General features: G+C 51.1%; 1 protein-coding gene across 1 annotated transcript in view; it reads left to right on the plus strand.

Moving 5' to 3' along the window:
- The first annotated feature begins 13,729 nt into the window (after nt 1-13,729).
- The window catches only part of Atp2c2 (ATPase secretory pathway Ca2+ transporting 2), a 60,317-nt gene continuing 50,613 nt past the window's right edge, over nt 13,730-23,433 (plus strand). Inside the window, exon 1 of the mRNA XM_051168996.1 lies at nt 13,730-13,874. Within this exon, the coding sequence (XP_051024953.1) occupies nt 13,782-13,874 (93 nt within the window). The 5' untranslated portion in view covers nt 13,730-13,781. The remainder of the gene's footprint in view (nt 13,875-23,433) is intronic.

The following is a 23,433-nucleotide window of genomic DNA, read 5'->3' on the forward strand; positions in this document are numbered from 1 at the left end:
CCAAGGTGAGATGGTTGCTTGAACAGTTGTCATTCCCGTGTTGGCCACATGAGGGCGACATCAGAATGTCACAATCCCTCCAAATGCCCAGTCACCCCTAAACCCAAGCTCTGGCTGACCCGTTGCCTCCTTTCTAATCTGCAGTGGTGCCTCCTGTGCCACACAAATCTTGTCTTCTCTCCCACTCTGCCAGACAGTACTGTAGGGAGCAGCTGTCTAATGTGGCACCAGGACCCCCTTGGCTCAGCACTGGTTGTGTGGCATCTAATGAGTTCCACTGCTTAGTAGTAGTTGGTGGTCTCCACTGTACACCACAGGGAACAAATCCCATAGGTGGGTCTCACATCCTGGCAGAAAGGAGTCTAAAACAGCCACCGGTAGATCAACAAAGAGGCTGCAGATATCCCGGGGACTGTGCAGTGAGAGAGAGGGAGGCTCCAGGAGAGGCACTGAGCCCAGAACTGACGTCTGTGGGTGAAAAGGTATAGCAGGCTGGAGGACACAGTGTTACCAGGTAGATAGAAGTGAAGACCATACTCCCCACAGTGGGACACTTCAGCTGTGAGGAGCCGCAGGGAGGCCGCTAAGGGGACAAGGGGATGTCAAGGAGGGTTATATGCATAGGGGGCTGCCCAGCAAAATGCCCATGCTGAAACATACAGAGGTACAAGTTTACAGCCACCAGAGGGTCCTGCCTGTAAGCCCAAGAACCCACCCAGACTTTAGCAATCTCACAAAGGAAATGGCAGCCATGACAGCAGCAGCTTCCCTGGGGTCACTGAAAGAGAAGCAGGTTCCAGCTTCCGGGATATCCCGGGCAAATCCCTGGAAGACTGTGGAGCAGGCAGGCACCAATGCCAGCCTGCCTGCTGCTGAAAATGACAGGAGCCAAGGCCTGAAACTTTCATCAGGGCCAGCTGGCCTGGGCTCAGCATGAAGTCTTGAATCATAGGTGAAAGTTCAGGCTTTGGACCAGTAGGGCCTGGCTGTAAATCCCAGCTCCCAAAACCTGTTTTCCCCTCTATAAAATGGATATAATGGTAATGGATGGGTCAGTACCTAATGAGGGGTTTGAGGGCTTCCATCTTCGCAGAAACACATCTTTCTGGTGCTCCTGGTGGGTCCAGGGAAGACAGGAATTTAAAAGGCCATGTGCTGCTTGTCCTGCAGACAATTGGCTCATATGTATTTCTCCCCCCACACCCCCTTTGCATCTTTTACAGACTTTGCAGGCTCTTTCCTCTACTTTCCACATGCTAAGCCTTGGAAACAACAAAAGAATTGGGCCCTAGACATCACACTCGGTTCCACAGAACAGTATTCCAGAGCTCCTGGGAAGTGGGACTGCAGACTCCCCAACCTCAGTGTGGCCCAGCCTGGCATGGTGACTTGGTCGACGCCCCTGACCAGCTCTGGGTGCCTGCTCAGCATCCTCATCACATGAACCTGCAGCTTCTAGGTGACTTTTGCAGATATATGCAGATTTTGCATATATCCATCCCTGTTGTTCCCTTAATAAATCTGCCCACCATGTAATAGATAATGAACTCCTTTATCAGACTTGAGCCATAGCTGTTTTAAAACAAAAACAAAAACAAAAACAAAAAAAACCAAACAACTTTTTATTACATTTATTTATGTGTGCGCATATCTGTTGTGAGGGGGTGGGGGAGAGTTGAGTCTCTGCGACCACCATGGCCAGCAGAGTAACACTCTTAAGGAACAAGTGGGCAGTTCAGTTTAACACAGCTAAGTAGCCGGTGTCAGCTCAAACTTCAGGAGTCTGACCCCAAGCAGCTTATTTTAAGCATATTTAAGCACAATGCAATTTGGTGGAAATGTTCCTGGTGGTGAATGGCTCAGTCCCGTGTGCACAGACGTGACTATAGAGAAACTTTGTAACGTGGCACCCTTCATAACAATGGGTGCTATCGATTGACAAACTCACAGAAAGGGTCCGTGTAAGGTTCCAATGTGGCCTCGACCACACAGAGAACAAAAAGTTCACCAGGCTATTAGCCATGTTCACTCCCAGCCTTCTGGGCAGATAACAGCTTATGTATCTCTTCCTTTGAAGGAACAACCCTGTGTGTTTACTATTCCTGGGCCCCTTGGTGCTTGTCTGTGAGTACAAGACCTTCCCTGCCTCCCACAGTCTGTGCGTGTGCATATGTACGTGTGTGTGTGTGTGTGTGTGTGTGTGTGTGTGTGTGCACATGCTCGCACCATGACACATGTGTAGAGGTCAGAAGTTGGTTTTCTCCTCCTACCATATCTCAGAGACGGAACCCAAGCTGTCGGGTTGGTATCAGCACCTTTCCCGTTGAGCCATCTCAGGCCTGAGTCAGGGATTTAGTGAGTTGGTATTCTTAAATGTGCATGCTGGAGGCTACCCACTGGTGGTTAGCTAGAAGTGCAGGGAGGCGATGCATCCTGGGGCCAGATGGATTCTTTACGCCCAAGTGGCCTAGTCCTGGATGCATGGCCTCTGCAGCAAGGAGGGACACTGAGGAGCTGGGGAGAGTAGGGGAGCTGGGAGCTGCCCCAGGCCAGTGGCCTCCCATGGGCCAAGTCCCTTAATGAGGACTTCCCGGAAAGAGCAGACTTAATTAAATAATCACTTTGTGTTCTGGTCCTGCTGACCTTGACCCAGTCCTTTTTTGGGGGGTGGGGGTTTATTAGATCTTCCAGTTTTAATTCCCCATCCTGGTCTTTTTTTTTTTTTTTTTTTTTTTCCCCTTGAACATTCCAATAAGATGAGTGGTTATATTGTACCCCCAGGAAGGTTCCTCTTGTACTGCTACATGGGGCAGGCACATGTTCCTGGGTAAAGCAGACAGGACCCTAAGGTTCAAGAACCCTCCCTCCTACAGGCACAGTGACCTAACCCAGCTGAGTGAAGATGATGCACTGTGTCTGTGCCCTTCCGTGTGGGAGAAAGCCATTCATGGGTTCTGGGGGGAGGAACCAGAGAGGGCTTCCCAGAGGTGGGGAACATCTGAGCTAAGGTTCTGAGTACTGGTCTCTGGGGTTGCCACGACGCCAGCACGTGACTGAGCCCCGCCCAGGAGCCTGACCCTCGGCCTGAAGCTTTGGACAGCTCCTCTGGCCTCTCCAGACCTGAGAGCGAGGGGAATGGCACCTCCCCTTGATGACCATAGGATCCCTGGAAATGCTGGTGGTGAAAGGTTTAACCCCAGGTCTGGCACAAAGGACGCTGAGCAAACATGAGTCCCCTGTAGTGAGGGCAGGAGACAAGAGAGTAGGCTTGACAAATCTGAGGGGGAGGGGGAGGGGACTGGAGGAAGAGAGGCAAGGAAGAGAGAGAGAAGGAGAGGGGGAGGGAGGGAGAGCGAGAGACAGAGACAGACAGACAGACAGACAGACAGAGAACAGCTTTTGGCCCACGTGGCAGTCAAGGCAGTGTCTACAGGGTCCTCAGTGGCTAACTCCCCTAACTTTGCCTTAGACTTGCTCAGTGTGGTTGTCATGTTTGAAAGCTGAAGTGACGCAACCTCCTGGTTGGGACAGGCCAGCCAGGGATGGCTCTCTGAAGTCTATCAGAACCTCCTTGGACCTACACCCTGGGACTCTCCTACCCTGGACCCAGAGACCAGGGAGAAAGTTCAGCAGGCCACAGCCACGAAGAGGCGACACTGGAACTCCTTGGTGGCCATGACACCTGTGCCCGAGTGGCATAGCTAGAGGCAGGCACAGCCACCTCCCTTAACCACACCCACCCCACACCCGCGTCTCCTGCTCACAGAGATCGCCAGGTTACACTCAGAGTGGTTCAACAGGTACCTGCAGAGAGCAGCGCCCTACCCATTAGACGAAGGAGTGCTGCCTCAGCCAGTCTGGGAGATGAGGAGACAGGGAGAGCCGAGAATCAGGGTGACTGAGTCTCATTTCACTAGTCACAGCTGAGCAGTGTCATACCTGGTCACCACCTGTGTGCCATTGGCAACCAGCTGCCACTGAAACACCACAGGAAGCCACTTCTGTTACCGAGGCTCCAATCAAGGAGTCAGACGTCCCCCCCCCCCCCCCCCCCGGGAAACCAGTAAGGTTTATTACCAGCACACTTCAAATTATAAACTGTTGGATTATGATTCTGTCCCTTTATGATTATGAACCAGTCTTCTAAAGATTTTATATATACATGTGTATATATACATATATATATATATTTCACAGCTAAAGAAATAAGGCCACCAACAAGTTTGTTGTTCTTATTTAGTGTCCTGGTTAATGTATTTGTTTGTTTGTTTGTCTGTTTTTCTCAGCTTCACACAAACTAGAGTTATCTGGGAAAAGGGGCCTCAGATGAGAAAATGTGCCCATCAGATTGGCCTATAGACAAATCAGTGGGCCACTTTCTTGATTAAAAATGATTGATGAGGGAGGGCCCAACTCATTAGGGAGCAACGCTACTCTAGGCCTGGTGGTCCTGAGCGCTACATAAAAAAGCAGGTTGCGGGGCTGGAGAGATGGCTCAGCGGTTAAGAGCACTGACTGCTCTTCTAGAGGTCCTGAATTCAATTCCCAGCAACCACATGGTGGCTCGCAACCATCTAGAATGTGATCTGATGCATACTGGAACATAATAAATAAATCTTTTTTAAAAAGGGAAAGAAAGCAGGCTGAGTAAGCCATGAGGAGCAAGCCAGTGAGCAGCACCCCTCCATGGCCTCTGCATCAGCTCCTGCCTCCAGGTTCCTGCCCTGCTTGAGTTCCTGCCTCGGCTACTCTCAGTGGACTCTCACCCAGAATGTGATGGCGAGTAAGTCCTTTCCTCCCCAAGTTGGTTTTGGTCCATGTTTTATCACAGTAATAGAAAAAAAAAAAAGCTAGAATACTTCCAGGGCATGGGCGAAGGGTTACTTACAGGAGCGTGGGTGGCATCAAAGGAGACACATCATTAAAAAGTCTCACCCCAGCACGGGTGATGCCTGCCCCATAGCTGTGCGGATGGAGTTCCTGCTTCAGCTACCTCTACCCTCTGTTTACTCCAGCACCCCCAGAGGCCATGTACAACTGGCCCAATATCACAAGCAGCTAGAAAAGGGGCTGTACAGATCCTGGGGAGCCCAGTCTGACCCAAAGGCCTCCTTGCTCCCAAACCCCCCTTTCCACAAACTCAAACAGCAACACACAATTGACCAACATAATGTACATTACAGCCCCAAAGGCTAATCGAGAAGCCGGGAGCTTGTGGGTGCCTGAGAACAGCTCTCTGTTGAGGACCTCACAATGGACAGTGATGTCCCCTCCTCAGCTAGGTCCCCACACGGCTCAGCACTACAGATGTACCGTAGGGATCAAGAGAGAGTGCCGTCCTCAACCATCAGCTGTACCCACCACAGCAGCATGTGACAGAGGCCCTTAGCACACCTGTGAAGCCAGTTGGGTTCCCCAGGCTCTGCAGACTAGGGGTGCTCATGGGTCCTTTGTGATAGTCTGTCCCCCCCATGTGTACTGATCCCTCTGTAAATAAGAGACTGAGATGAGTGGGGGTGGGGTAAGGTTATGCAGTCCAAGGTCCCAATGGCCCTAGGAGTCTAGCTGGGGCCGACCTCAGCCCTGCTGTCACATGGAGAGTGGGATGCTTATCTTTTGCTGGAGAAGGAAGGGCTGGGAGCCACCTCGAAAGGTCAAAAGTATTGCCCCAAAGCAGGCCGAGAGAAGCTTGTCAATTGCGTGTTCCCATTCTGGTCCAAGTAAGAGCCTTAGATGTTACGTAATGGTCTTTCAGCTAGGGCATCTGCACCTCCCCCAACACGATTCCTCCAAGGTCATGATCAAGCCCATTGTCACCACCTGGGGCTCCCAGAGAGACCAACATGGCCCCATGTTCTCCTCAGGCTCTGCGTGGTGACACTGGGACCCTTGTCTCATGGCTTCCTTTCTCCTGAACTGAAGGCTCATTCACCTCTGACTCCAAGTACACGGTAAGTCACTGACCACAGTGTTGAACCAGTGACCAACCAAGAGGTCAGATTTGCCTTCTTCAAAACATCGAGAGCTTCCAAAGAGAGACCGAAGAATCAGCATGGCTCTAGTTAGTTCATCTCCTCATTTACCCTGACCACCAGACTCCTACCATGTCTGTTGGAGGAGTCATTGAACTAGGTTTGCAGACAGACAGATGGGCGCAGTCACCCCGAGAGACATGTGGCTCCACCTGGCGGTGGTGTGGTTAGAGAGTCTACAGACACCAGTGCCATGACACCTGACTTTCCCTCTGCCCTCACCTGTGTGGCTACGGTAGCTACTCAGCCACTCTGTATCTCAGAGCCTGTCTCTGGTTCTCAGAAGGTCTTGGCATGAAGCTTGAAGTGTCCTCAGCAGACATGGAGGGGTGGAAAAAAACACAACACCACAGGGCTGAGATTCAGGCTGGGTTTTCAGGCAGGAACACCCTTGAGGTAACATGTGCTTTCCTTCGCACATCTTTCCTACCAGGGCATAGGACACCACTGTCCCCTTCCTGGTGACAGCTAGGTTGGCTCCTGCTAGATGTCTCCCTGTGAAGTGACTGCTTATCCTTTGTGCTAGGCAAGTGTCTTGTGGGCACATGTTTCAAGACCTTGTGGAGGGCCTCCTCCTCCCTGACCCCGCCTACTTCACCCTAACAGAACTTCCAACGATGCAGGATTTAATAGGAGGCAAGTACATTCTGCAGGACCTCCCCCCCAGGGGGGGGGGGCCTCTGATTTTGTTTGCCTCCAATAGAGAGGGCAGTAACACAACAAAGATACTAAGCCACCCCAGACCATCTGTGAACCAATGACTATATCGGGGTTACCCAAAGAAGCATGGGAGTCTGGGAAGCCTACCCTATCATGTATGACCACTCTCAAAACTCCGCCCGTCCACAGCCTCCTCCACAGTCTGTGGGCAGCTCTCTTGAGGAGTCGCTGACTGCTTATACCACCTCAGGAGGGGATCTTGCTATGGTTTTAATTTCTTGGGGTTCTCATGAGCCTTGCCCTCCCTCAGTGAGAGAGGGAATGGTGGCAGCAGGATTCCCAAAAGACTTCTCTGAGAGTGAACTTTTATGCCTAGGCCTGAAAAGGGAGGAAAACCCACAGATAGCATGGGGAGATGGTACTTGGCTGAGAAAGCCATGGGTATTAAGGCTGGGAGGCAGGACTGATCGGCTATCCTTTGAACAGCAACCAGGAGTGAGGGCTTGGGCATGGAGCTGGGGACACAGGGACTGTAGCCTTAGACCAGTGCTTAGACTTACTGCCAGGGGGCAGGGGGCGATTACCTGTGTCCTGACTCAGGTCTCAAGGTATTCTGAGTCCTACAGATTTAAGAAATGAGTCCAGGGGAAGTAGTGAGGAAGACCCACTTATTTGTATTTTTCTTTGTGTATGTGTGTGTGTATTCATAGGTGGACATGCATGTGTGTGTGAGTATTCAGAGCGCAGAGGTCAACCACAAGTGTCTTCCTTCCTTCCTTCCTTCCTTTCTTTCTTTTTTAATAATTTTTTTTTACCTTTATGTGCATTGGTGTTTTGCTTACAAGTATGACTATATGAGAGTGTCAGACTTTGGAGTTACAGATAGTTGTGGGCTGTCCTGTGGGTGCTGAGGTTTGAACCCAGGTCTTTTGGCAGAGCAGTCAGTGCCCTTAACCACTGAGCTATCTCTCCCACCACTTTCTCTTCTCCTTGTGTGTGGGATCGGGATGCATGTGTGCCAGTGAGTGTGAAGGTCAAATGTTAACCTTGGGTGTCAGTCCTCCCCTTTGACCTTGTTTGAGACAGGATCCCTTGCTCGCCACTGTGTAGAGCAAGCTATGGAATCCAGGAGCTCCCAGGGGTTCCCTGGTCCCTGCTTCCTATCTTGTTTAGGGGTGCTGGGATCACATATATGTGCTATTGTGCCGTGCTTTGCATTGGTTCTGGGGACCCAGATTCAAGTCCTCACTCTTCTATAGCAAGTGCGGAACCCACTGAGCCATCTCTCCAGCCCAGAGGAGCCGTTTATACTGAACCACAAATTCCTACCATACCATGACGCTGGCCTGGGCAGCACATGTGAAAAGAGAACTCGGAGATTTTCCTCTATGGATCTACCTTCTAGAAGGTTTCTTGAAGTCCTTGCAGCCAAGCTTTCCCTTCTTGCAGTGAAAACCCTTTAGTAAACAGATACATCCATATGTCAGGTGTCAACAATTATGGTGGCTATTAAAAAATGATAAAAGAACAGTTCCCAGGCCCGCCTCACCCCAGTGAAAACGACCCATTGCTGTGACTTTGTGACCAAGTAGAGATGCCTGTGGCTGTGGGAGGAGGGGGAGGGAGCCAGGCATCCGAGCTATGTGCTTACCCCTTGGGCTCTGGTGAGTTCTGGGGCAGCTTCCCTGGGTCCCTGGTATCAGTCACCATGAGCAGGCTGGAGCTTGTCCCTGCTGGTGGGATAAAAGCCCTGAAAGACCACTGATGTCACCATACTATGGAGGCTATGGAGGCGTGGCACAGCTGTGCCGTTTGTTACTTGGAGTCTACTGTCACCCAGGACCCCTTTCCTCACTCTCGATTCTCTGCCCCCAAGTCACCTCCCAAGCACATCCACTGAAGGCCCCCATCCAGGCCATCCTGCTCAGTTCTCTCTCTCTCCCCCTTCCTTCTTTTTAAGATTTAAAAAAATTTTATATCATGTGCATAAATATTTTGCCTGCATGTATGTATGTGTGCCATGTAGAAGCCTGAAGGGTATAAAGGTCAGAAGAGGGTGTTGGAGAAGTCGGGGTTACAGGAAGCTGTGAGTTCCCGACGCAGAGCTAGGAACTGATCTTGAGTCTTCTGGAAGAGCAAGTGCTGTTGACTGCTGAGCCGCCTCTCCAGCCTCCACCCCACCCCAGCCCCCCTTGTAAATTAGTATACAGATTTTATTATGGGGTCTCATACCCACTTGGTTTTGAATGACTGCCTCCCCACCTCCATGCTCCCCAGCACTGCCCATGCCATACCTGTCCACTCTGCCCCCCTCCCATTCTCTCTTCCACAGAACATGTATTCTACCAGCCTTGACACCACAGACCCTTCCCCTGTCTCACGAACCCTGTTTCCATGTCTGGCCTCCACTCTCACCCACAAACACTCATGTTTGATGGTGAGAAGCTAAGCTTCACGTGTTAGAGTGAACACGTAGTATCTGCTTTTCTGTGCTTGGGTCACCTCTTTTAATATAATTATTTTCTTCACGGCACTACTGCTTGTCCCCCGCTCTGGGCTGTAGCAGTGAACAGCACCAGCCCCTCATGCCCCCAAATCTCAAATATTTGTTCTCCCTGTTCCAGGATCCACAGCCTGAAATCAGGTGCCAGCAGGGCCACACTCCCTCTGCAGGCTCTGGGATGAGGTCCTTCTCCCTCCTTCTAGGGTTGTCTGGCCCCAGTCTTCTTTGGTGACACTTCAGCTTCTGAGCCTGCCTATTTCCCCTTCTGTCACTCTGATGACATCATCACCGGTTCTGGAGTCAGAACCGTAACAGGGCCCCAAGACCTTGGCACAACTGACTCCATGATGGCAGGTCCACTCAGACTGTAAGACTCAGGACACAGACAGCACCACCTGCCAGAGCTAAAATGAAGGCCTAATCCATCCGAGTCCATAGTCCTGGGAAAGTCTCTACATGAATTTACCTTGCTTTTTGGCTTCTGTAACCGTTCTTGTTAACTAAGTATGACAACCCAGAACGTGTGTGTGTGTGTGTGTGTGTGCGTGCGTGCGTGCGTGCGTGCGTGCGTGCGTGCGTGCGCGCGCGCGCGCCCGCGCACACGGGCGCGTGTTTAGAAGCTCACCCTGAGAAAGACTCGGCACTACACTGGGATCCCGAATATCCAGTGTAGTTGCCAGTCAGCTAATAAATACCTTCTATTGGCTTAAGCCCATGTCTGAGCACTCTTCTCAGGTAAACACCTGACAACAAGGACTCCCAGTCGTCCCAGGCTGAATTTAGCCTCAGAGGCTTAGACCCAATGAAGATGAGGATTCTACCCTCAGATGTGATGGTTGACATGATAGGATTTATAGTCACCATGGAAACAAAGCTTTGTGCCTGTCAGTGAGGAATTATCTAGGTTGACTGAGGTGGGAAAAACCAGCCTAAATATGGATAGCAGGATACCATGGGCTGGGGTCCTGGGCTTTCTAAAAAAAGAGAAATCTGCCGAGCACCAGCAGCATCTGCCTCTCTCTGCTGCCTGACACCCTGGCTGCCTACAATGAGACCAGCCACCTCACTCTCCTGCCTCCACGACTGGGGTAAAATAGAAACAAGCAAACCCTTCCTTAAGCTGCTTTGTCAGGCATTTTGTGAAAAATGTGATGCGGGAGGGGTTAGAATGGGACATGTCTTCACCCAGCCATTATTTAGCCCAAGACCCTCACTGCAGACACACATTCAGGGCAACTGTCTCACCCAATAGGAGAGGGAGGACAGGACCTAGCTCCTCCCCCTCCCCCTTACTCCCCCCTCCCCCACCCTGCCCACCCAACCAAAGTGATGGCTCAGTCTGTAAAGCGCTTCCCATGCAAGCTTGAAGGCCCGAGCTCAATCCCCAGGACCCGTATAAAACAAAACAAACTAAAGTTAGGCAGAGCAGTGGTGGTGAACTCCTTTAATCCCAACACTCGGGTGTGCCGCACTTCCTTCCACAGTTGTACTATTTTGTGTGTGCTACTAGCATACAAGCAGGGAATGTTTGTACAAGGAGGGCCACTTCCAGCTCGTACCTACAACTTAAAACTGTGAGTGACATATGCCTGTGTGCAGCCCATCCTTTCTGAAGAAGACGTCATCAGTTGCCAATCCCAGGAGCGCCGTTCATAACCAAATAAATCTCAGGTGCCTTGAGATTGTGTCAAGTCTGCTCTCGGAGCTGCATTCTTGGGAGCTAATTCACACAGAATGAAAGGACTCCACATTCAAGGAGAGAGTGGAGGGAGGTGACCGGTGTGACCTCACTCGTCGTCGCTCAGGGTGTCCAGAGCAGACATTTCAAGAAAGGCCACATGCTTCTGCACAGCCCCACCCTTGGCTCTTATCCCTGGCCCAGCTGTCAGAGCCATCTCCACCTGCACACCTCACGGGGTTCCCAGCTGGTTGTCTTGTCTGAGGATAGCCCTTAAATTGTGGGTTTTAGAATCTTCCAAGGTAAAGGCAGAAGTAGAATAATCAAAACATCTCAAAGGAAAGATAAAATCCCTTGGAGTCCTGTCGGAGCTACCACGGAATGCAGGTGACAAGACTAAGAAGAGAGGCTGAAAACAAAGAGACACCCCAGGTGTCACTGTTTCGGACACCTGCACAAGAGCCCTGCTCACTCCAGAACAAGTAAAAAATGAAAGTCGGAGAGTACTCGCCTCAAAAGCAGGCATGGGGCATGAGACAGGTGGAGATATGGGAACTCAAAAAGAACAGGAGGGTGGCTGGAAAGGAAACTCTGAAACCCTTCTCTCCGTGTCAGATCAAGTGGCTGCCAATTAAAAAAAAAAAAAAGCACGCGATCACAAAATTCAAGCTGTCGAAGTCGGCTTACAAACAGCACACTTTGCTTGTAGCTGACAGTGCAGTGGAGATGGCCTGAGAACATGGCCTGCAGAGCAGTGATAAGGCTTCAGAAAGCTAAACTCTAGCAGTCGGGGTGGTGGGGGTGGGGGCAGGGGGTGCGGGGGTGGGTGGGTGGGTGAGCTACAGTTACCATCACAATGCAAACCTTGGTCTCCTAAGACCGAATGTGCCCATCCAGCCGTTTCCAGGCACCATGCTGGTCTTTCTATGATCAGCTCATTTCAGAGGTGCGCCATGACGTAGATACCACCCAGCGTGTCATTGCACACTTTCTGCACATTCTCCTACCTGCTCACAAATTCTAGCTTCCACACATCCGGTGGGACTGAGGCTGAGGTGAGGGGATCCAGGAGCTGGGCTGTTCCAGGGAGTTGTTGACCAATCAATCCTTTGCTGCTGCTGTTGCTGCTGCTGCCACAGTCTGCCTTGCCCTCCTCAGCAACACCCCGGGAAAGCTGAGAGGTTCCACACCACCACGGCATCCTTCTCCAAATCACGGGAGGCAAGCTGCAGAAGACCCAGGAGATAGCAGAGCCGAGTCCTGCTGTGTTCTCCACAGGAACCACAGGTTCTCCTGAGAGCTCACACGTGGCAGTGCTAGGAGACGGCAGAGGTTTCGCACTGTACAAGCACTCGCAACAGGCCTCTGACATTCCTTCTGGAAATTTCACTACTGCCGCCACAGAGTATCTTCTTACCCTGGGACTCAGGCCAGGAGTGGGCACCAGTGGCTTGTGGCTTTTGCTCTGAGCCACTTCCTTCCCCCTGAAGCTCCCACTTGCACACAGTGGCTCTCCCCTCTCTAGGTGCCCCTCCTGCAGGCTCTCTGTGCACAGAGGCCGGTTTGCCCTATAGCTACCTCAGGTCCTTTCTACTTCCTCTAAAGGTGTCTCTCACTCCACCTCTCAGTTTGAGGGTGCTATTTCCTTCTGGGACCCCAACTCACATAAGTTGGTGGGTAGCATCACCTCACTTAATGGAGGACTAAACTGTGTGGGGAGAAGTAGAAGTGGGGGAATATAGCAGTTTCCCTCCTGTTTTTGGAACTGGGGGGGGGGTAGAGGTGGAGTGAAGTCTCATGCTGGGAATAGACACTGTGGTGGGGGGAAGGTGACTACCATGGAGATGCTTTGGTTCTATTAAAAGAGAAAGATACAGGGGCGACCTGAAGCCCAGTGACGTGTCCCATCAGGTTGACTAGGACTGCGGTAGCCACCTCTTGGGGGAGCCAGTGAGCAAATATTTGCTCAAAGGGGCCAGTTGAGTTACACAAATATGTAGTCAGTGGTCAAAAGTAAACCAAGAATGGGGCATGGCCCAGCCTTCTCCAGGGCTGTCTTGGCTCTGTGACGTCAGGGGCCCTGGTCCACTCTAAAGCCTTATGGCTTTCCTCAGCACACATTGGGCAGCCCAAAGTGTGTGTGCCGTGCCTCTCGTTGCCACTGCGTACCAGTGTGCTGCCGACACACGCATGCTCTGTGCTGAGCCCTACAGGATGCCCCCTTCACACTGCCTCAGGACTCCCAGTTTTCCTGGGAAGGGGTTACTGTCCTGATGGCTATTTGGCAGTGCAATAATCAAAGACTCGGGAAACATGTAGCTATTAGAAATGGGGGATGCGTTCTACAAGTGAACATAAAGGTCAGAGATCTTCCACAGGTGGCTGTGGTACCCCCAGTTTCCCCAGTATCCACAGGCACACCCAGGTAGGTGTAGGTAATGCTCCTGTAGGTAAGGGCTCAGCTTTCTGCTCTATTCCAATTACGGATGCAGCCAGGTGGCTCAGAGAGGCCAGATAATTTGACTGGCTAGCTGCACTACCCCAAGGCTTTTGACTCAGGGCCTTTCTTTCAGGTGATTGGTATGCTCCGGCAAGTTTGGACGAGAACCATAACTCTGAGACCACACAGTGCCTTCCTGGTCCTTTCAGAGTCCCTCCTGCTGTTGATTTGGGGAGTTTGGGGTCCAGGCGCCAGCGGGGCGGGCCAGGTGTGCAGAGGAAGGCGCTGCGGCAGCCCTGCCCAGGGGCGGAGCTCACCTGGGGATCTGGTAGGCTGCTCCCGGGCAACCTGGCCGCCAGGGACGCCTGGGCGCGCAGCAGCCGCGGCCTCGCTAGGGCCCCAGGGACGCAGGCAGGGACTGCGACCTGCCCCACGCCGGGTCGTGGAGTATCCAGGACACCATCTACAATGGGGAGACGCCTCAAATTTCTGCAGAAACTGGCCTTCCTGGGCCAGGGTCACCGGTACAAGGCGCTAGAGAGGGACGAGGTGGAGACCCTGGTGAGTCCGGGCGATCTGGTATGAAGCACGGGTATGAAGCATCTGTCCCCTGGGACCCTGCATCTGACCCTCGGGACCTCAAGGGTCACTGGACACTGAGATTCTTTCTAGCGCCTCCTATGACCCTGAAAAGAAGCTCGCTTCGGAGAAAGCAGCTCAACTTGGCTCAAGGCACAGAACTCGCTAGTTAACCTGAGTAGGCTAGCCCATTTTGGGAATAAGAAACCGAGACCTGTGCTTTTAAGAGCACGCAGCTGGCAGGCCATCCAGCCGGGGATATAACTTAGGTTTCTCGGACTCCAGGGAATTTAAATGCCTCTGCACAGGCAGGAAGTTGTATGGGCTTTTAAAGGCTGCTGGCATTGAAAGGGATGGGGACCAGGAAAAAAAAAAAAAAAAAAAAAAAAAAAAGCACACAAAATTCTGCCCAAGTTTCAGACTGAAAATTGAAGTGGCACAGTAGGGCTCCTGACATCACTGTGGTTTTAAAAGGCTGCTGTAAGCCCAGCATGGTGGTACACGCCTTTAATCCCAGCACTTAGGAGGCAGGGACAGGTGGATCCCTGAGTGTGAGACCAGCCCGATATACATAGTGAGTTCCAGGACAGCCAGAGCTACGAAGAGAACCCCCACCTCTCTTATTTTGTTTTTATTTTGTGTGCATTGGTGTTTTGTCTGCCTGTGTGCCTGTGTGAGAATTGTCAGCTCTTGGAGTCACAGACAGTTAGGAGCTGCCATGAGGTTGCTGGGAATTGAACCCAGGTCCTCTGAAAGAACAGTCAGTGCTCTTAACTGCGGAGCCATCTCTCCTGCCCTGAAACCATGTCTCAAAAACAAAACAAAGTAAAACAAACAAATAAACAAACAACAACAGAAAAAAACCCAGTCTGAGCCTGAGCTGTGTGAGGACTTTGAATCTTTGGGGGACTCTCTAGGGCAATACTTCAGAACTTCAACTCCAGAAGTTTCTCTCTAGGACCAACAACCATATGGTTGTTTCTCTGACTCTGATGGGGCAGTTGGGGTACAGCCAGTGGGTTGGTGACCCAGCACAGCCCTCTGCCTCCCACCAGCTTGGTAAGGTCTGAGAATGAAAGCTCACGGCACACCCAGAGCTCTCACGTTTGCCCATGTGGAAGAACCCCCCCCCAATATGGTTGTTTCAGGCCAGAGGCAGGGTTGGGGTGTGGGGAAGGTCCAGGCTAAAATTTTTTTCTTGTAATGACAGAGGACAGAAAGTGTTTTGTAACGTTTCAATTTTATTTTCCCCCAAAGAATGCCATCATCAAAACATTCGATGGTATGGCTCTTAAATATTTATGCCTTTATTTATAAAGGTTATTGTATGCACCACTGTAGGTGTTGATGTGAGAATTCTGGTGTTAGGGCTGTGAACCACAGGTCCCAAAACCCAAATCCGTGTTTCTTCTGCCGTCTCATGGTTTAGCGGTATACCATAATCCTTTGCTAATGCCAAGTGTGTCCTTACATGTTTGTAATGTGTGGTTAACGGGGGTTCGAGGTGTGTTTGTTGATACAGATGGCTTCCTTCCACCTCTTTCTATTTTCCTCTCTCTCTTTTGATGTTTTGTGAGAGGCTGGGCATCTCTAAGCACTGCTGATGCTTGTCATCAGGGATTCTAAGAAGGTGCAGGTGTAGGTTTGGTGTAACCCACGTGGCGATGCCCTGAGCCAGGTGGACTTCGTTCCCCTGAGCTCTTCAGAAGAGCTGTTCAAAGGCAGCCTGTCTGCAGGTGTGTTCCCCACCTGGTCATTGCTGTGTGGCTCACTGAAGGTGAGGGAGCCTGGGCATGGGGACACCATTACTGTAGACCTATGGGGAGGTCAGCGATACCTGCAGTCCTCAGATCGGGCCACCTGTTGTAGGTGTGTTGTCTCCAAAGCTGGGCTGAGGAACACAAGGCATGTCATAAGGGTGCACAGTCAGGGTCTGGGGAGAGTGGGACTCCATGGTGGTTCAAGTACCACAAGAGACAAAACAACCACACTAAAAACCAGTCCACGGGAATGAGGTGAGGCAAGCAGGCCAGAGGAGGTACTACTTCCTGCTGGGGTTAGAACCCTGTGGCCTCCAGGAGGCTTTGGGGAGGAACCCTTATTGCCTCTGGGATTGCTTCTGAAATCGTTACTTGGCTGTCTGACCACTTGGTGAGTGTTGTGTCCCAGCTGCTGGGAACAGCACACACAGCTGTCCAGCTGTGAGAGGAATCGGTCCTGAGAACTGCCTGGGTCCCCTCAGAGGCCTCTGGCCTCCAGATAAACTTTTGGACAAGGGAAGGGTGGCAAGGTTCGAGACAAGCCTCAGTGGATTCTCGCTGAGTGTTGAGCGGACAGTTTTAGCCAGTGCTGATGATGATAAGTATTCACAAATCACCCGATGGGGAGGGGAGGAGAGTCACAGAGGAAAGAGGAAGAAGAGGTGCTTAAGCAATGGTCTCACTGATTCAGATGTGCTGAGGAAGAAAGCCAGCGATTGAAAGGAAGAAAGCAAGAGGCTGAGATAGAGATGGAGAAATCGCCACATGCCATGGGTTGAGGCAGAACTGAAGTTCAGCCTCCCAGGCTATGAGGGGGTAGCTCCTTCTGTGTTTCCAGGGTGATGAATGAACAGGTGTTTGAAAGACTCCTTGGTCATAATGCTGGACAAAGCTCTCTCTGATGGCCTGCGCAGGAGGCGAAGAACATTAGGCTAGAAATTCCTGCTCCTAGGAAGGCTAGGTGCCAGATCTGGGGCCCTTGACTGTGTTCGAGGCTGTTCCTCAGGTGGGCGTGACTCCCAGTTGTCCTACCATCCTGGCTATTGACCTTGTCACCCCATTTTGGGCTCTTCAGATCCAGGTCTGGGTGCCAGAAGATGGGCACGTGCAGTGGGTACCTTGTCATTCAGCCCAGACTCCAGCACCTGTTGTGTGTTGGGCAATGCTGAGGGAAATGCTCTTCCCCTCTGCCCTTAGGCATCTACCGTAGTGGGTGGGAGCAAGTCCCAGGTGACCTTGACCGTGGCGTGTGGGAGCTGGGAGAGAGTCATGTCTGAGATTAACAGGAGTGGAAAGATGAGGGAGCTGGGCAGAGTTCCAGACAGGAGGAGGGGCATACCGGAGCTGGTCTGAAAAGGTCAGGCTACACAGGTGACCCCAGGAGCCTTGTCAGAAAGAATCTGGCCTTTCTACTAACAGCTGTGGGAACCTTTGAGTGGTTTTAAGTCAGGTCTTGGCAGCTGTCCACATATTCATAGGTATGCCAGCCTTTAGAGACTCAGTAAAGAAAACAGATTTGTATGTTTAAGACCCGACACTCAAAAAAAGACCTGACACTCAGGCTGAAGAGATGGCGTCCCTGTTAAGAGTAACAGTTGCTTTTTAGAGGACCTAGGGTCAAATCCCAGAGCCACATGGCATCTCACAGCCATCTGTAATTCCAGTTCTGGGGGGGGGCGGGCAGGGATCCACATATTCTTCTGACGTCTGGGATCACTGTATGCATCTATCTGGTGCCCAGACACACACACAGACAAAGCACCCATATACATTAAAAAGTAACGATTAACTTAACAAACAAACAAAACCAAACAATAAAAAACAAAAACACGACACTTGTCTTGGCATATGCAATGCCTGAGGTTCTATCTGCCTATTACACATCACATGGCTTATATATCCTTAGCCCAAGGCTGACCCACAGCCCTCAAAATTCACCAATACATGGAGATGTTAGAGAAAAGGGCTACAGCCTCTACCCCTCGTCATCTTCAAGGATTTACACTGAGGTGTGACTTCAATCCATACTAACATTTAACCTGCCCATCAAAGGAGCCACAGGCTTACAGCTCAGCTGTGGACATTGGCTTGTAGTATAAAGTTCCTGCTTTTTGAAAGGATCAGGGAGGGCTGGAGAAATGGCTTAGTGGTTAAGAGTACTGGCTGGTCTTCTCGAGGACCCAGGTTCAATTCCCAGCACCCACATGGCAGCTCACAACTGTCTGTAACTCAAGTTTCAGTGGATCCGGCCCCCTCACACAGAGAGTCATGTATACCAAATGTCAAATGTACATAAAAATAAATAAATAAAAATTATTAAAAAAGAAAGAAAGAAAGAAAAAAAAAAAGATAAAAAAATAAAAAAGAAAGAAAGAAAGGATCAGGGAAGACTAAGACCTAAGCCCTGATGTGCAACGGCTGGTTCCGTTTTCCACCCGTGACTGAATGATGCTTTGCCCCCAAGCTGTGACAGATACTTATGCTCCTCCTATACTTGAGTGCTTCTGGCTCAGGGCCTCTCATGAGGTGGTGGTGGTCACACTGTGTGCAGGGCTGTGGCCTCACCTGGAGCCATCCACTTCTAAGCACTGTGGCAGGCCTGTTTCCTGGCTATAAAATCCAGGCACTGTTGGAGAGCAGACGGCCTGCGGATTGTGCTGTGTGAGTGATTGATTGTTTAAGGGCCGAGTTAGAGTAGCCACAACTTAACAACTGCTGCTGTAGCTCTTTGCGATTCGGTGACTGAAGCCTGGGCTTGGTGCTTTCCATAGGGAAGGAATGGCACCCCGCTTGAGTGAGTACTAGAGAGCAGGTAATTAGGGGCTCCCTCAGGCTGCCTTCCCACAGTAGTAGGAAGAGTTCCAGCCAGATGTGCATATCCCAGCATTCTGGAGGTGGACATAGGAGGATCTACATTAAAAGTCACCCAGCCCCACCCCACCCCAGCTCCATAGATATTTTGAGAAACCTGGGTTACATGAGACCCTGAAAAAAAAAAAAAAAAAAAAAAAAAGAGCAGGAGAAGACAACTGGGCGTGGTGGCGCACACCTGTAATCCAATAATCCAAGCACTTTGGGAGGCAGAGGCAGCTAGATCTCTGTGAGTTCAAGGCCAGCTTGGTCTACAAAGTGAGTCCAGGACAGCCAGGACTACACAGAGAAACCCTCTCTCAAAAAATGGAGAGGGGGGGGGCGGAGAGAAAGAGACAGAGAGAGGAGATACACAATTTCTTTAACTGACATGATTCCTACCAAAAACTCTACACGTACACACACAGCCTGCTCAGGGTTCCCTGGTTTTGCGATGTTTTCTTTGATGCTATTTTTTTTTGGGCTCGGAGTTTGGAGTTTTTGTGCTTGCCCATGCCAAGCACGGCCATTTCCCCATGTGTGGGCTGAACAGGATGTCAGTACGCAAAGAGCTTGCTAGTTTAAGGTGATCGGTCTCATCTTGTCTGGGGCCTGTGGCACCTGGCGGCAAGCAGGCTGTGACCAATAACTGCAGAACTGGCTTGGCCACCTGCAGATAAGGAACATCTGGATTACAGAGGTGGTGTTTCTTCACGTTAGTCTGTTGTGTTTAATAGCTCATCCCTTGGTGGTGGCAAGCAGGGAGCTGTGAGCAAAGGCAGGATTCACATCAGGCACCTGCTTGGAGCTGGCTGCCCCTCTCATCTCTGTAGTTTACACTTGAGAGTCCACTAACTGAGATGTCTCAGAGAGATGTCCTGTGGGTTTTGTTGTTGTTGTTGTTTTGTTTGTTTGGGGTTTTGGTTTCTTTCTTTTTTTTGTTTTTTTGGTTTTTTTGTTTTTTGTTTTTGGTTTTTGGTTTTTGGCAACAGGGTTTCTCTGTGTAGCCTTGGCTGTCCTAGACTCGCATTGTAGACCAGGCTGGCCTCGAATTCACAGGGATCCACCTGCCTCTGCCTCCCTAGTACTGGGATTAAAGGCGTGCAACATCACCACCCGGCCTCTATTCTCCTGTTAATGAGACTGTTGTCACCTGTGCCACCAGGTCTGTGCTTATCAGGCCAATCCTTGAAACAGATTCAACTTAGGAAGTTCTCTGGGATCCTGAAGGTTCTAAGGAACCAACCAATGTAAAGAGGACACCATGGGACACTACGGGATCTGATTAGTCCTAATGCCACAAGCCTTGTCCTAAAGGGTAAAGAAGCCTAGAGTCTGAGCTCTGAAGCCAGTATCTAAACAGGTGAAGTGTTTGGTGTGCAGCGGTGTGTGTGGTGGGGGAGGGTCTAGAGCTGGGAGTTGGGGGCTCCTGAGCACTCTCGGTGAGTGCAAGGTCATCCACTAGGTGGACGGGTGTTCCTCCTTAATAAGGCAGCTACTTCCCCCAGGGCAGGAGCTTATCTGTCTCATACTCAAAGCAGCCTGGCTTATAGAGGACCTAAGTGTTTGAGGTCTCTGCTTGTCCCTACATCTAGGGACCTCCTCAGGGGGACAAACTGGGCCTTGACCAGTGACCTTTACAGAGTCAAGAGCTGCGGTGGCAGAAGCTGGATGAGGTGCCTGTGAGTGTGACTAGCACGCTCAGGCCCAGCCTGTCCATGAGGTGCCTGTGAGTGTGATTAGCACGCTCAGGCCCAGCCTGTCCACGAGGTGCCAATGGGAAGAGGATGGGTGAGGGGACACAGCTGCCATTCTTGGGCCCCCCTATTCCCGGTGGCTCCTGACAGAGTTGCTTTGTGTCAGTACCATAGAGTTGAGTGGCTCAGGGAAGGGGCCCAGCAGTTGGTGTGGGAGCAGAGCTGGCAGTCTGATTTGTGAGACTGTGTGTGAGAGGGAAATGGATCCCTGTGCAAAAAGGAGGGGAGCGTTTCCCTGTTTCCTACTGTCATGGCTTTTATACAATTATTTTACTGATTACTGTGTGTGTATAAGGTGTGTGTGTTGGGCATAGTACACATGTAGAGGTCCTAGGACCACTTTGTGAAGTTGGTTCCATCTTTATATGGCTTCCAAACTTGCAAAGCAGGTGCCTTTGCACACTGAGCCATCTCATCAGCCCCAATATCTTTTTTTTTTTAAATGTGGCTGTGGCTAGTGTGCATGGGGACATGCAAGGCATGGCACATGTAGAAAGGCCAGAGGACAGCTTTGGGGAAATTGGTTCTTTCCTTTCACCACGTGGGTCCTGGAGGTTGAACTCAGGCCATCAGGCTTTGTGACAGGCTCACTGAGTCACCTCCGTGGCCTTGTTATGGATTTATTTGGACTGCTTCTAGGATGGCACCTTGTGGACAACTAATGGGCATGTGCAGAAACCACAGGGGGGGGTGGTCACGGCCACTGCAATAGTGGGTGATAGGGAACTCTGCATGAGAAGAGCCACCCAGACCCAAGGTAAGCTTGTATCTTTGTCCCTTGGGCTGCTTCTGTGTGGCACAAACTTCAAGATAAAATCAAGATGGCGATCGTGGAGCCATGAGACGCAGGTACCACTTCTCCCATTGTTTAAGAGCTGGGATCTCTGTAGCTGTGGTCTCACACCCAGGAAGCCACAAAGTGGACATGCCTTGGGTTCTCATTGGAAAGGAAGGGAAGGTTAACACTGATGCACAGTCCTGTCTGTGCTGAGAAGAAGGGGGAAGATTAACACTGATGCACAGTCCTGTCTGTGCTGAGAGGAAGGGGAAGATTAACACTGATACACAGTCCTGTCTGTGCTGCCTCAGGCTGGGCAACTCCTGTAGTGGTTTTAATTACATGTTTAAAAATTATTTTGTGTGTGTGCAGGCCAGAGGACAACTTGTGGGACTCAGTTCTCTTCTCCTCTTATGGGTCTCAGGACTCAAACTCAGAACATCAGTCTGGACAAGAAGGCTTTTTTTTTTTTTTTTTAAGATTTATTTTATTATTATGTATACAGTGTTGTCTGCTTGTTTACCTGCAGGCCAGAAGAGGGCACCAGGCTACATTACAGATGGCTGTGAGCCACCATGTGGTTGCTGGGAATTGAACTCAGGACCTTTGAAAGAGCAGGTGGTGCTCTTAATCACTGAGCCATCTCTCCAGCCCCACTTTCGTTACTCACTGAGCCATCTAACCATCTCCTTGGAGGGCTTTTGATCTGTGAAACATCGGAGGTGACAGCAGGGAGTGCAGCACCATTTGGTGGGGCCTGTGGTCACTGTGGCCTCTCAGGCTGAAGGGCTGGGGTCTTTCTCTGGCTTCCCGCCTGCTTCCTGTCTAGCGAATCCAGCTGGGGGTGAGGATTCAACAGTGTTGCTCATGGGTACAGATGCACTGGGGTGAGCCAGCCCTCCCTTGGAGGAGGTGCTGTTTCTCTGCAGCTTGCTTTGGCTCATCCTGGAGACCTGGGATGGAGGTGCTGGCAGCTGGCTCCTCCTGAGCCACACAGCACCATCTCCCCCAGCCCTGCCCTGACCATCCATCTTGTGTCCTGAGCTACTAAGAAATCCAACCTGATGGCCCACCCTTAGTGGCCTTGCTTCATTTCAGTCACCTCTTTTAAAGCCCTGGCTGCAGAGAAGCCACATCCCAAGGCTGGACCGACTGCTGGTGGTGATCATAGGAGGGGACGTGGCATAAAGCTCCAAGTTCCTTATGGGAAATCCCCTAAAGAGTCACTGTCCTTCCAGGAGCTGTAGCCACCATGAGAAAATCATGGAGGCTGCAGAGCTCTTGGAGTTAGGCTAAGCCCCAATCTGTCTCCACTCTAGGCAGGAACTGTGCTAACCCAAGGCCTCTTCCAGAACCTTCTGCTGACCTACTGGAGGAAAAAGAGCCCAGCAAAGCACAATCAAATAAGGACAGAGAGGACATGCCCACGACTTGTGTTTCTGGAAACTTCCAGAACCAAGCTCAGTATTACACATGATCTATTCAATAGCCATGATTATGAGGCCTGGGGAGTCTGTGCATCATCCACAAAACCATTCATATGTCCCCCCTCCTTTGAGTTCCACCTGCAGCGCTTGGCATGTCCATCCTTTCCTGGTGTAAGAAGGAAGCTGAAGTGACCCATCTGGCACATCCCTGTGTCGTCCTGTGTAAGGAGACACTTGGTCATAACAATCAGTGAGAGTCAGGCACACTCCCAGGCTTCTGGGTTCTTCCTTTGCCCTCCCCCATGGCTCCTCATAGCTTTTAGGCAGCGTTAGCAGAGCCTGCATCGTCCCTGCGCACCCCTAGACCTTCCCTCAGAATGCCCTTTGGGTGACTGGCACTCTGGGCTAAGCTTAGCTGGCCTTGGTGGTTCTGGTACTCCCTGGACCAAGAGACCCACTCCATGGATCAGCAGCTTCTTGTTGGTTAGACATCGCCCTCCTGTGCTCCCTCTCTCATGTGAAAGAGTGAGTGGGATGCCTGTCCCACTGTGGAGTATCTTGAGATAGGCCTCAGGAGGGAGGGCGGAGCATGGGAGGCTGACAAAGCCTGGCGCTTCTGCTGTGATGTGGACATTCTCTGGAGGAAGGGGTGGGGCTCAGGGAACACAGACTTGCATTTGACTGGGTCACACCACACAGGCCATAGAGCCAACTGGATTCCTGGGAATAAGGTTGCTCTTCCTCCTCTTTGATCTGGGAGGGGGCTGGTTCCCGGGAAGCCCTGTGGGCATGTCTCTCTCTATGTCACTTTCCCTCTTGTTTCTGAAGACTTTGCCCTGACAGCGCTCCCACTACCACCAAGTACCCATGTAGTGGAATTTCAGTGTAACCTTCCTTCTCTTTTCATTAATTTCTGCCTGTGTCCATCTTTATTAATTGTTGCCTCTGAAGTACCTTGGACTGAATGTG

This window comes from Acomys russatus, chromosome 26 (assembly GCF_903995435.1).
Source record: "Acomys russatus chromosome 26, mAcoRus1.1, whole genome shotgun sequence".
NCBI lineage: Eukaryota > Metazoa > Chordata > Mammalia > Rodentia > Muridae > Acomys > Acomys russatus.